Source organism: Pseudophryne corroboree, chromosome 3 (genome assembly GCF_028390025.1).
Source record: "Pseudophryne corroboree isolate aPseCor3 chromosome 3, aPseCor3.hap2, whole genome shotgun sequence".
NCBI classification, from domain to species: domain Eukaryota; kingdom Metazoa; phylum Chordata; class Amphibia; order Anura; family Myobatrachidae; genus Pseudophryne; species Pseudophryne corroboree.
In genome coordinates, this window is record NC_086446.1 from 402,357,454 (window position 1) to 402,371,875 (window position 14,422).

The following is a 14,422-nucleotide window of genomic DNA, read 5'->3' on the forward strand; positions in this document are numbered from 1 at the left end:
AGAGGCTCCGCTGTTATCATGCTGTTAACTGGGTTCAGATCACAGGTTGTACAGTGTGATTGGTGTGGCTGGTATGAGTCTTACCCGGGATTCAAAATCCTTCCTTATTGTGTACGCTCGTCCGGGCACAGTATCCTAACTGAGGCTTGGAGGAGGGTCATAGGGGGAGGAGCCAGTGCACACCACCTGATCCTAAAGCTTTTACTTTTGTGCCCTGTCTCCTGCGGAGCCGCTATTCCCCATGGTCCTTACGGAGTCCCCAGCATCCACTACGGACTACGAGAAATAGAATTATCGGTAAGTAAATTCTTATTTTATTTCACTCCAAGTGAAGTGACAAACACGAACATTTGAACAAATCCACGGCGCTGTAGAAGGTTGTCTGTGGTTTGACAGTAGTTCCTAATGGGATGAGTTCTTAATAACTTTTGCACTTTGTAGGCAACAAGGGCACTATAATACCCCTTTTACACCACACAAATAACCCGGTATATTGCCGGGTCGATGTGCGTTGTGAAAGGGATAAGTCATGAATTCCTAGGTTACCTGACCCGGTATTTCAACCCGGGAATAAAGCAGGATTATTCCCTGGTTATCACCTGGTCACGTGCAGTGTGAAGGGGTTGCCGGCAGGATGTTAGAGGGACAGATGGCACTTGGAGATGATCTGATCTCCAGGCACCGCCTCTGCACACGCCACCGCTGAAGTCACCAGCTCAACCGGGAAGGACCCGTACACAAGTCCTGGGTGTGACTCGATACTGCGATGTCAAAGCGGTATAAGTGTTGCGCAGAGTTTTCAGGTGCAGATATAAAGATTTGTCCCTGTTTACTTATATCTCTCTGCACAATCCAGATGAAACTACTTTTTGAGTCCTGGAGACGATCATGCTGTATGTTTAAAGAAGCTTTAATATGAACTGTGTGATGGAGCGAGGCTGGATAAACACCAGGAGTTGTCAAGGGAACCTATTGCTGTCACTGCAGACTTTGTACTAGTTAAGTAAACAGTAATGTCAATGAAATAGAGAAAAGAGGTGTGGTCATTTTATTTTTAAAAAGTGCTGTACTTCACTTCTTTTCAATCGATGCGTGTATTGGAGTGGTCACTAAACTTAAAATACGAGATTAATAGTACAATATTCAATTTTAGTAATATTCATTGAACTAGACAGCACAAATATTCAAGTCCAGAGCATGATTCTTCCAGACCAGCATAAGCCAACCGCCCTAAGTTCAGGGGCGGATTTAGAGGTGAGGGCGCCCTTAGGCACAACAGTAACGGCCCCCAGCCTGCCTAATTTTATTATTTTTATTGATTGGTTATAAGACCTCATTTGTTGGTAGCCAATTTAATAAAATAATTAAAAAAAAAAGCCAATAACATGACCTTTTTATGATGTGTACATATTTACTAAGTAGAACAGCTTACAGGGGCAAGTATGTGCATGTGCTACCCCTTTACACTCCATTCAAGATGGCATATGATACAGTACAGTGGAAATATTTTGCATTTACTGATCACTTTTGGGCTGACAGTACCAACACAAGCATCCAAATGCCGCTCCCAAACAAGTGCCACTCTAGGCATGTGCCTCACGTGCCTAATGGGGAAATTCTCCTCTGCCCAAGGCATCACACCAGTGAGAGGCTTAAGTGCTATTTATACCCCTTTCAGATTGACAATAGCTGGGTTGCACCTGGGAATATGTACGCCCCTGGGAATATGGTGCTTCCCAGGGGCGACCCGGCTTCAGATCTCTTCAGACTTGCGGCCCGCCCGGCATATTGACGTCATCGCTGACTCTACCAGAGGCGGGCTTGGAGATAATCATCTCCAAGCACCGCCTCCTCCTATGCAGAGAACGGGTACTTGGTCGCCTTGACACGGCTTACCCGTTCACACTGCATGCATCCCGGGTCGATTCCGGCTTCAACCCAGGTCGAGACCTGGGATGAAATGCCGGGACGCTCGAGCAGGGATATTCTTTCAGGACCCTTTCACACTGAGTAAATTCCCGGGTTGATGCGCGTTCAGGTGCAATAACCCTGGAAATATTTGTCAGTGTGAAAGGGGCATAATTCAACGCATAGCTGCTGCTTCTTACTAATACCCCTTTCACACTGCCAATGCCGAATCCCACCCGGGAATTGGAAACTAGTCCTTCCCGGGTGGGATCTGGCATTGGCTGCTGCTGCAGGCTTCCCCGACCTGGCAATATGCCGGGCGGGTTGCCATAGCAGTGGGGGGCGTAGGTGGAGGCGGCGCTAGGAGATGAGATCATCTCCGCGCCGCCTCTCCCTGCTGTAGTAAACGGGTCCCGGGATGCATCGACCCGGGGGCCCGTTTACGCAGCCACTGACCCGGTATTCAACCAGGGTATAACACTGCTTTATTCCCGGGTCAGGCGACCCGGGATTTCGGCTATGCCCCTTTCACACTGCGCGCTGACCCGTGTCGACCCGGCAATATGCCGGGTCGATACCAGGTTATTTGTGCGGTCTGAAAGGGGTATAATATAACACCTTTTATCACTTATTCTCTCACTAGTGTGATGCGTTGGAGCAGGTGACTCGTGCTGGCCTGGGGATTCCCGTTCCCTGGACTTAAACCTTCGTGTAAGGGACCGACCAGATGAGGTCACCTGGTCACGGTTGGTGGGCCCAAGTTTTTGGCCGAAATTATGCTAAGCACCTCAAATTTACTCTTAGAATTTTTCTGGTTAGCAGTGTTTAGTATTTAGAGTGTGCACCTGCATTTTCTCTTTTTGTTTCTGAGTTATTCATTAAACACTGAATAGAGCTGGCTCGGAGTTCTGTCTAGCATACATTCTGCTAAGGGTAATTAGAAAATACGAAACCAGTATGGGTAATTATGGTAAAGTGTGTGGAATAATTTGGAGGTTATTTAGAGGCATAGCTTTCCTTTTTAAATATTCCTCCTTTTGAAAAAGATGGACGTTTATATTTGTTAAATTGTTTTGCCAATTAGAAATGTAAAGAAATTCTCTTAGAAAATATAATATTTAAATTAACCCACATTTCCCTGGGAAAAGAATAATTAGCAGATCTAATCAAATAAAATATTTGCTTTGTGAACCTTGTGATAAACCTTGTGATTTTCTACAGATCAAATAAACAGAGTGTAGTGATCTCCGAAAGCTGCTCTAATTTAGAGTCTTGTCTAACTTCGGTCTGGGGCAGTGGTTCCCAAACTTTCCTGAATCATGGCGCCCTAGAGTATTTCCATTTTTTTTTCACGGCACCGCTTGTATAACTTTTTTTTCCCTTTTCTTTTATTGATACATTTTGAAAGGGGGGGAGGGGGGGGGTCATTCAATTAACAGCGAGTTTGGTCCTGTGACTTTTTTTTTTTTTTCAGTGAAGATGCACTGTGATTTCCATATTCAGTTCTGAATTTGCTTATGTATTCCCAGCAAATGTGCACATTTATATGTGCACCCCCCTGACCAGGAGAAAAGGTAGGGAGAGTATTTGAAGGTGAAATTGTCAGGGCGCAGTACAGAATATCTAGTACACACCTTATTGTAGGAAGGGCTAGATCAGGCATTCCCAACCATGGTCCTCAAGGCACACCAACAGTGCAGATTTTAGTGATATCCAGGCTGCAGCACAGATGGTTAAATCAAAATAACTGAGCTGCTAATTAAATCACCTGTGCTGAAGCCTGGATATCACTAAAACCTGCACTGTTAGTGTGCCTTGAGGACCGTGGTTGGGAATGCCTGGGTTAGAGTATGATGGCTTGAACAGCTATGGAGAGAGTCAACAGCCGATAGTATAGCTTTAATGTTGTGATATCTGGAGTAATGTACTGTCATGTCTTGTGGCCTTTAGGCTTCATTTACAGACATCTTTCTGTAAGTAGCTGGTTACACTTGTCACCAGGGAAGGTTCATTATCACAGAGTATATGGCAATAATACCATGGCAACACAGTGTTGTGACCAAGCTTTGCTTCTATGATGATTAATCTTAGAACCAAATCATCCACAGTCACACATCCTGCCTCCAACACTTATCATCTAAAGTCTAGAAAAAGACCAGATACAATTTTTTTTTTTTACAATAGCCTGTCCTGTAAATTATGTGAATACTGTTTGATCAGTCATTACAATGTACAGTGGTCTTGTTTCTTGTCTCACAACTGGGAATTCCTTGCCTGTACATTTCAATATATGGAGAACAGAAACAATATTCTGTGGCCCTAGTAGCAACCGGTTTGGTGTTTTTAGTTTTTTTTAAGTGAAAGAAATATGACCTATTCTGTGCAATATTTAAAAAAAACAAAAAACATTTTTTTTTTTATTGCTGGTTTACACGCGATGAGAAAACGGGTGTAGTACTGGTGACCGGCGGTCACATGACCGCCGGTCACCTTACCAACGCCGGGATCCCGGCAGCATACCGACGCCGGGATCCCGGCGGGGAGGGGAGAGTGCAGCAAGCCCCTTGCGGGCTCGCCACGCTGCGGGCTCGGTGGCGACCTGCGGTCGCCACGGGTTCTATTCCCACTCTATGGGTGTCGTGGACACCCACGAGTGGAAATAGTCCCTGTTGGTCGGCATGCCGACCATCGGGATAGTGAGCCGTCGGGCTCACGGAGGAGGTCATGTGACTGTCGGTCAGCTGACCGGCAGTCACATGAATACCACCCGAGAAAACAGTGGTATTGGCCATCTGCACAAGCCCCTTGAGTTTTTACAATTGGTTCATTTGGCCTCAACTAACTTAGAGTGGCTGCCTATATAACTGCTAATTAGCTGTGTAAAAGCGATCATTTGCATTGCATAACCATGTACCTCCTTTTGGTAAAAGTTTTTCGGAATAGAATCCTAATGTAATCTAGAACAAACAAATGAAGTAAAAAAATGTTATTGTGACAGACACTACAACAATTGAATGTATCAAGCAAAGTTACACAGATAAGCCAATGCTGCAAAGAGAAAAATACAATATACTTTTTTGGGGATATTTTCTACAATTAACACAAATTTTGTAGTCCTGTTGTTTTCTCTATCGTCCTAGTGGATGCTGGGGTTCCTGAAAGGACCATGGGGAATAGCGGCTCCGCAGGAGACAGGGCACAAAAAGTAAAGCTTTAGGATCAGGTGGTGTGCACTGGCTCCTCCCCCTATGACCCTCCTCCAAGCCTTAGTTAGGTTTTTGTGCCCGGCCGAGAAGGGTGCAATCTAGGTGGCTCTCCTAAAGAGCTGCTTAGAAAAGTTTAGCTTAGGTTTTTTATTTTACAGTGAGTCCTGCTGGCAACAGGATCACTGCATCGAGGGACTTAGGGGAGAAGAAGTGAACTCACCTGCGTGCAGGATGGATTGGCTTCTTTGGCTACTGGACATTAGCTCCAGAGGGACGATCACAGGTACAGCCTGGATGGTCACCGGAGCCTCGCCGCCGGCCCCCTTGCAGATGCTGAAAAGAGAAGAAGGTCCAGAATCGGCGGCAGAAGACTCCTCAGTCTTCTTAAGGTAGCGCACAGCACTGCAGCTGTGCGCCATTGCTCTCAGCACACTTCACACGGCAGTCACTGAGGGTGCAGGGCGCTGGGGGGGGGGCGCCCTGGGAAGCAATGTAAACCTATTTTTTGGCATAAAATACCTCACATATAGCCTCCGGGGGCTATATGGAGAAATTTAACCCCTGCCAGAATCCGTTAAAGAGCGGGAGACGAGCCCGCCGAAAAAGGGGCGGGGCCTATCTCCTCAGCACACAGCGCCATTTCCTCACACAGTTCCGCTGGTCAGAAAGGCTCCCAGGCTATCCCCTGCACTGCACTACAGAAACAGGGTTAAATCAAGAGAGGGGGGGCAAAATTTGGCGAAATTGTGATTTTATAAAAGCAGCTATAAGGGAGCACTTATTATAAGGCTATCCCTGTAAAATATAGCGCTTTGGTGTGTGCTGGCAAACTCTCCCTCTGTCTCCCCAAGGGGCTAGTGGGGTCCTGTCCTCTATCAGAGCATTCCCTGTGTGTGTGTGCTATATGTCGGTACGTGTGTGTCGACATGTATGAGGACGATGTTGGTGAGGAGGCGGAGCAAATTGCCTGTAATGGTGATGTCACTCTCTAGGGAGTCGACACCGGAATGGATGGCTTATTTATGGAATTACGTGATAATGTCAACACGCTGCAAGGTCGGTTGGCGACATGAGACGGCTGGCAAACAAATTAGTACCTGTCCAGGCGTCTCAAACACAGTCAGGGGCGTTAAAACGTCCTTTTACCTCAGTCGGTCGACAGACACAGACACGGACACTGATTTCAGTGTCGACGGTGAAGAAACAAACGTATTTCCCTTTAGGGCCACACGTTACATGTTAAGGGCAATGAAGGAGGTGTTACATATTTCTGATACTACAAGTACCACAAAAGAGGGTATTATGTGGGATGTGAAAAAACTACCTGTAGTTTTTCCTGAATCAGATAAATTAAAGGAAGTGTGTGATGATGCGTGGGTTCCCCCCGATAGAAAATTATTGGCGGTATACCCTTTCCCGCCAGAAGTTAGGGCGCGTTGGGAAACACCCCTTAGGGTGGATAAGGCGCTCACACGCTTATCAAAACAAGTGGCGGTACCGTCTATAGATAGGGCCGTCCTCAAGGAGCCAGCTGACAGGAGGCTGGAAAATATCATAAAAAGTATATACACACATACTGGTGTTATACTGCGACCAGCGATCGCCTCAGCCTGGATGTGCAGAGCTGGGGTGGCTTGGTCGGATTCCCTGACTAAAAATATTGATACCCTTGACAGGGACAGTATTTTATTGACTATAGAGCATTTAAAGGATGCATTTCTATATATACGAGATGCACAGAGGGATATTTGCACTCTGGCATCAAGAGTAAGTGCGATGTCCATATCTGCCACAAGATGTTTATGGACACGACAGTGGTCAGGTGATGCAGATTCCAAACGGCACAAAGGTGTATTGCCGTATAAAGGAAGAGGAGTTATTTGGGGTCGGTCCATCGGACCTGGTGGCCACGGCAACTGCTGGAAAATCCACCGTTTTTACCCTAAGTCACATCTCTGCAGAAAAAGACACCGTCTTTTCAGCCTCAGTCCTTTCGTCCCTATAAGAGTCATATCTGCCCAGGGATAGAGGAAAGGGAAGAAGACTGCAGCAGGCAGCCCATTCCCAGGAACAGAAGCCTTCCACCGCTTCTGCCAAGCTCTCAGCATGACGCTGGGACCGTACAGGACCCCTGGATCCTACAAGTAGTATCCCAGGGGTACAGATTGGAATGTCGAGACGTTTCCCCCTCGCAGGCTCCTGAAGTCTGCTTTACCAAGGTCTCCCTCCGACAAGGAGGCAGTATGGGAAACAATTCACAAGCTGTATTCCCAGCAGGTGATAATCAAATTACCCCTCCTACAACAAGGAAAGGGGTATTATTCCACACTATATTGTGGTACTGAAGCCAGAAGGCTAGGTGAGACCTATTCTAAATCTAAAAAAATTTGAACACTTACAAAGGTTCAAATCAAGATGGAGTCACTCAGAGCAGTGATAACGAACCAGGAAGAAGGGGACTATATAGTGTCCCGGGACATCAGGGATGCTTACCTCCATGTCCCAAATTTGCCCTTCTCACTAAGGGTACTTCAGGTTCGTGGTACAGAACTGTCACTATCAGTTTCAGACGCTGCCGTTTGGATTGTCCATGGCACCCCGGGTCTTTACCAAGGTAATGGCCGAAATGATGATTCTTCTTCAAAGAAAAGGCGTCTTAATTATCCCTTACTTGGACGATCTCCTGATAAGGGCAAAGTCCAGGGAACAGTTGGAGGTCGGAGTAGCACTATTTCGGATACTGCTACAACAGCACGGGTGGATTCTAAATATTCCAAAATCGCAGCTGTTCCCGACGACACGTCTGCTGTGCCTAGGGATGATTCTGGACACAGTCCAGAAAAAGGTGTTTCTCCCGGAAGAGAAAGCCAGGGAGTTATCCGAGCTAGTCAGGAACCTCCTAAAACCAGGAAAAGAGGCTTCCTACGAAGCAATTCCATTCGGCAGATTTCACGCAAGAACTTTTCAGTGGGATCTGCTGGACAAATGGTCCGGATCGCATCTTCAGATGCATCAGCGGATAACCCTATATCCAAGGACAAGGGTGTCTCTCCTGTGGTGGTTACAGAGTGCTCATCTTCTAGAGGGCCGCAGATTCGGCATTCAGGATTGGATGCTGGTGACCACGGAGGCCAGCCCGAGAGGCTGGGGAGCAGTCACACAAGGAAAAAATTTCCAGGGAGTGTGATCAAGTCTGGAGATTTTTCTCCACATAAATATACTGGAGCTAAGGGTAATTTTATAATGCTCTATGCTTAGCAAGACCTCTGCTTCAAGGTCAGCCGGTATTGATCCAGTGGGAAAAACATCACGGCAGTCGCCCACGTAAACAGACAGGGCGGCATAAGAAGCAGGAGGGCAATGGCAAAAACTGCAAGGACTTTTCGCTGGGCGGAAAATCATGTGATAGCACTGTCAGCAGTGTTTCATTCCGGGAATGGAAACTGGGAAGCAGACTTCCTCAGCAGGCACGACCTCCACCCGGGAGAGTGGAAACTTCATCGGGAAGTTTTCCACATGATTGTGAACCGTTGGGAAATACCAAAGGTGGACATGATGGCGTCCCGTCTGAACAAAAAACGGGACAGGTATTGCGCCAGGTCAAGAGACCCTCAGGCAATAGCTGTGGACGTTCTGGTAACACCGTGGGTGTACCAGTCGGTGTATGTGTTCCCTCCTCTGCTTCTCATACCTAAGGTACTGAGAATTATAAGACGTAGAGGAGTAAGAACTATACTCATGGCTCCGGATTGGCCAAGAAGGACTTGGTACCCGGAACTTCAAGAGATGCTCACAGAGGACTTATGGCCTCTGCCGCTAAGAAGGGACTTGCTTCAGCAAGTACCATGTCTGTTCCAAGATTTACCGCAGCTGCGTTTGACGACATGGCGGTGGAACGCCGGATCCTAAGGGAAAAAGGCATTCCGGAAGAGGTCATTCCTACCCTGGTCAAAGCCAGGAAGGAGGTGACCGCACAACATTATCACCACATGGGGCGAAAATATGTTGCGTGGTGTGAGGCCAGGAAGGCCCCACGAAGAAATTTCAACTCGGTCGATTCCTGCATTTCCTGCAAACAGGAGTGTCTATGGGCCTCAAATTGGGGTCCATTAAGGTTCAAATTTCGGCCCTGTCGATTTTCTTCCAGAAAGAATTGGCTTCAGTTCCTGAAGTCCAGAAGTTTGTCAAGGGAGTATTGCATATACAACCCCCTTTTGTGCCTCCAGTGGCACTGTGGGATCTCAACGTAATTCTGGGATTCCTCAAATCACATTGGTTTAAAACCAGTCAAATCTGTGGATTTGAAGCATCTCACATGAAAAGTGACCATGCTCTTGGCCCTGGCCTCGGCCAGGCGAGTGTCAAATTGGTGGGTTTTTTTCTCAAAAAAGCCCATATCTGTTTGTCCATTCGGACAGGGCAGAGCTGCGGACTCGTCCCCAGTTCTCTCCCTAAGGTGGTGTCAGTGTTTCACCTGAACCAGCTTATTGTGGTGCCTTGCGCCTACTAAGGACTTGGAGGACTCCAAGTTGCTAGATGTTGTCAGGGCCCTGAAAATATAGGTTCCAGGACGGCTGGAGTCAGGAAAACTGACTTGCTGTTATCCTGTATGCACCCAACAAACTGGGTGCTCTTGCTTCTAAGCAGACTATTGCTAGTTGGATGTGTAATACAATTCAGCTTGCACATTCTGTGGCAGGCCTGCCACAGCCAAAATATGTAAATGCCCATTCCACAAGGAAGGTGGGCTCATCTTGGGCGGCTGCCCGAGGGGTCTCGGCTTTACAACTTTGCCGAGCGGCTACTTAGTCAGGGGCAAACACGTTTGTAAAATCCTACAAATTTGATACCCTGGCTAAGGAGGACCTGGAGTTCTCTCATTCGGTGCTGCAGAGTCATCCGCACTCTCCCGCCCGTTTGGGAGCTTTGGTATAATCCCCATGGTCCTTTCAGGAACCCCAGCATCCACTAGGACGATAGAGAAAATAAGAATTTACTTACCGATAATTCTATTTCTCGGCGTCCGTAGTGGATGCTGGGCGCCCATCCCAAGTGCGGATTATCTGCAATACTTGTACATAGTTACAAAAATCGGGTTATTATTGTTGTGAGCCATCTTTTCAGAGGCTCCGCTGTTATCATACTGTTAACTGTGTTCAGATCACAGGTTGTACAGTGTGATTGGTGTGGCTGGTATGAGTCTTACCCGGGATTCAAAATCCTTCCTTATTGTGTACGCTCGTCCGGGCACAGTATCCTAACTGAGGCTTGGAGGAGGGTCATAGGGGGAGGAGCCAGTGCACACCACCTGATCCTAAAGCTTTACTTTTTGTGCCCTGTCTCCTGCGGAGCCGCTATTCCCCATGGTCCTTTCAGGAACCCCAGCATCCACTACGGACTCCGAGAAATAGAATTATCGGTAAGTAAATTCTTATTTTAAACATGTGGCCACATGCCAGTTATATGTTCCTTGTTGTGTCTGACAGTGTCTCTGGAAAATTAAGCATTGTCAACTTCCTTGCCAACATATTTCAACTTGGGCTGAAGAATAAAAGGCAGGCCAATATTTTGAGTAGAATTTCTGCTGTGTAAGCCGTAACACACTAACTGCTGTCGTATTCTTTTTTTATTCTTTTCTTGTTTTTATTTGTTTTTAGAACTACAACAATTGTAACCGGATCCTTTTTGGATGCTTTCCAGAAAATAGCCGATATGGCCATTAATACAAGAGGTAAATATTCTATTTTCTAATTTCCATACTGATAATTGTGTTTCTGTTACACAGCCTTAAGGTGACTTTTATGTGTGAAAGTCGTGCCCCAGGCCTTTAAAGGAAGCAGTGTTTCTGAGAATGCAGCAGCAACTTTCTTTAGGTGCCAGTGACCTCATTGGTACCCACCGCTAAAGCAGTACATGCTGTATACAAACTTAAGCCATGATTCAGAGTTTCATGCAAAGGAATCTACACTTCGGTTTAAATCAGTGTAACTGGGTGGCAAGAAACACTCTTCTGTAGGCTAATGGTGCTATGGGAGTGGAGAATGGATTGCAAGCTATTAGGAGGGGCGTGTCCGGCTGATTTCAGACTGACCATTTGCTCCAAGTACAGTGATAGTCATTATGGCTGCTCTGAAGCAAATATATAGGGGTAGTGAAGCCACATACATATGATTGACTGACTGACTGACTGAACACAGGCAGGAATCTATCTATCTATTTTCAAGCATGCATTGCGGCTGAATTGTTCATAACTTTGAATCTGACTATTAACGTGTAAGATGCACCATGTGCAACAACCAATTATGCTGCTTTCACATCGCAAAACCTGCTTTTGAAACGGTTCTTTAAACGGGTCTGAGCAGTTAAACCCCCTTCACATCGCATGTTGTAACCAGTATATTACCATTTCATTACCTTTCACACTGAACCCGTTTCACCCATACAAAACAGTGGTTGTCATTTTAAATGTTTATTTCCTGCTTCTGCCTGGTGAGATCACACATGGAGACAGCCTATCACCTTCTGGGGCTTAGAAAATAGAAAAGTACGCATACACAAGGCGCTCAGAGGTTAAAATAGTAGACCACAATAGGAGCTTAAAAATATATGTATAATCACCCCACTATTTCCAGAGAGGGCAGACTTGTGATCTAGACTCAAATTTTCTTATTTCACCTTTCTTAATGGGAATCTAGAAAAACACAGTGTGACTACCTCCACATGCCATGTGTTTGAGGTAGGACACAAAGAATACAAAAGATAGTGCAGTAATCCTTTTACAAGGTGATTCTCTGAATAAATCAATGCACTTACAAACGTATGTTAATAAACAGCATGTTTCATGATCCCACACGGCAAACCGCTCATCAGCCAATTGAGGATGTCTGGGCAAGGGTCGATGTATAAATCTAAAAAATAGATGTGACTACCTCCACATAGTATGTGTTTTGAGGTTAAGGCACATAAAGAAGAGCTAGTGCAATAATCCTTTTAACATGTTAAAAATTTAATACATCAGTGCACTTACAAACAAACGTAGTTAAAACAGCATTTAAAACCAAGGTATCCAGCTCAGCAGGTAGTAGCAGCCACCCTCAGATCCGGTCTAAGATACCGTTTCAGACCCTTTCACACTGCACAATTAAACGGGTCTGAAACGAGTAGGACCCTGCTTTTTTTTTTACCGTTACAAAATACCGGTATTTTGTAAACGGTAAATTGAAGGTGACCCTTTCACATCGCAGCTCGAACCGTTTAGGAAGCCAGTAAAAACGGCAAATTACCGGGTACAAGCTGCAGTGTAAAAGGGGTATTATTTATCATGAACACTCTATGTATGTATTATTTTATATAGATATATAAATAAAGTGACTATCTGCGTATTCAATAGTGCCCGCAGTGCCACTCCTCTGCATTGTTTTATTTGAATTGCAGTGGCTGCTTGTAATGGGAAGGTACTGATTTAAACACTGTGTTGCCCATTTAGTGTGGGTATGTATCCGCTGTGTGTGTATGTATTATATATATATATATATATATATATATATATATATATATATATATATATATATGTGTGTATCTCACAAACCCCCTGTTCAGCCATAACCGTAGAACCACTGACAGATGAAGTGAGCAACATTGATTATCTTGTCAAAGTGGCACCTGTAATGGGGTGGGGTATGTTAACTTTCCGTTCTTAAAGTTGTTGTGTTGGAAGCAGGAAAAATGGCCATGTGTAAAGATCTGAGCAACTTTGATAAGGGCCAAATTGCGATGGCTAGAAAACTGGTTCAGGGCATTTCCAAAACCGCAGGTCTTGTAGGGTGTTCTGGTTTAGTGCCTACCAAAGTACAGACAACAACTGACAGGGTCATGGGTGCCCAAGGCTCATTAATTCACATGGGAAGCGAAAACTTGTCTGTCTGGTTCTATCCCACAGAAGAGCGAAAACACAAATTACTGAAAAAGTAAATTGTGGCTATGATAGAAAGGTGTCATGTTGAGCGGCAGACTAGGCAGAGTGCCCATGCTGACACCCGTCATATGTGAGCAGCTGAAGTGGACCATGGAGCAATGGAAGTAGGTGGCCCCTTCATGACGGTGCATCTTGCAATACAGTCTTATGCGGGCATACACTGTTCTATTATTGGCCCAATCAGCTGATTGTGTTGATAATTGAACAGTATAAGGCCGCGACCAAGCAGTGTCTGTCTGACCCACAAAGTGTCATTGCCATAGTCTAAATGTGTATGGCTAGGTATGCTGTACGTCCGATTTACTGGGATCATCCTGGAATCCGTTCGTGCATCCTAAACATTGTGTTCGGGACGACCTAGTGTCCACGTTTTGGAGGGGCATACACTTTGCACACTCCGCTCTCCTGACGTGTAGTGACATGCATGTGACCCTGTGCACTGTTACATCCTATCATGTGTCCTGCTCCCCGAGGCTGAGTACTGTGCTCTGCTTCAGGCCATTTGTGTGTGGCTGCGGACAATATTACTAGGTAGCCTGGTACTTGCAGAACTCTGGCACAGGGATGATAGGAGGACACAGACGGATTTTACCAATCGATAGTGATGTAGATGTGACGTCGGGCACAGGAGATTTGGAACCCACCGTGGCTTGTTATCTGGGACGGGGTCGCCGCTGGGCTTGGACACCTGGAGCTGTCACCAGAGTTGGAGAGAGTGCCCTGTGCACAGCCAATATTGATACCCCGGGGGAAGGAAGGGGTGGAGTGCAGTCCTGTGTTGACTAGTGCTGGTCTATCTGCAGTGTCTGTGAAGTGTTGCGTTTCACTGTCATTCTCCTCTCCGGCTGCGGCATTAGTATTATCCTTCCTGTGACCCTTATGTGGATTCAGTATGAATCCACATAAGGAAATCCCGACGTCTGTATCCTGACTGCCGGGATCCCGACAGCTGGTAAATTAACCGCATCCCCCTTATATACCACACTTACACTGATACTAGGGCGCATGTTACTGGGTTACAGAGTCCCCTGTGAAACAAAGCTGTCATCTGTGGTTCTTGGACATTCTGCTGGACATTTTTCAGGGGGGCTATAAAATGCTAAAGAATGCAAGGCCTGGTGGAGGCAGAGTGCCTGACTGGCAGGAAGCATGTTTAGCCCTTTAAAAAATTTCTCTGACGTCCTAGTGGATGCTGGGTACTCCGTAAGGACCATGGGGAATAGACGGGCTCCGCAGGAGACTGGGCACTCTAAAGAAAGATTTAGGTCTACCTGGTGTGCAGTGCACTGGCTCCTCCCCCTATGACCCTCCTCCAAGCCTCTGTTAGATTTCT

At 46.1% G+C, this 14,422-nt stretch overlaps 1 protein-coding gene across 4 annotated transcripts in view; it reads left to right on the forward strand.

Moving 5' to 3' along the window:
• LOC135055730 (protein MTSS 1-like) overlaps positions 1-14,422 on the forward strand; it is a 303,282-nt gene that overhangs the window by 85,437 nt on the left and 203,423 nt on the right. For 3 of the 4 annotated variants that reach the window (XM_063960121.1, XM_063960119.1, XM_063960120.1), the window contains exon 3: positions 10,772-10,845. The exons of the other annotated variant lie outside the window; for it this stretch is intronic. In XM_063960121.1, coding sequence (XP_063816191.1) covers positions 10,772-10,845 — 74 coding nt within the window. The remainder of the gene's footprint in view (positions 1-10,771; positions 10,846-14,422) is intronic. 4 annotated transcript variants of the gene reach the window in all.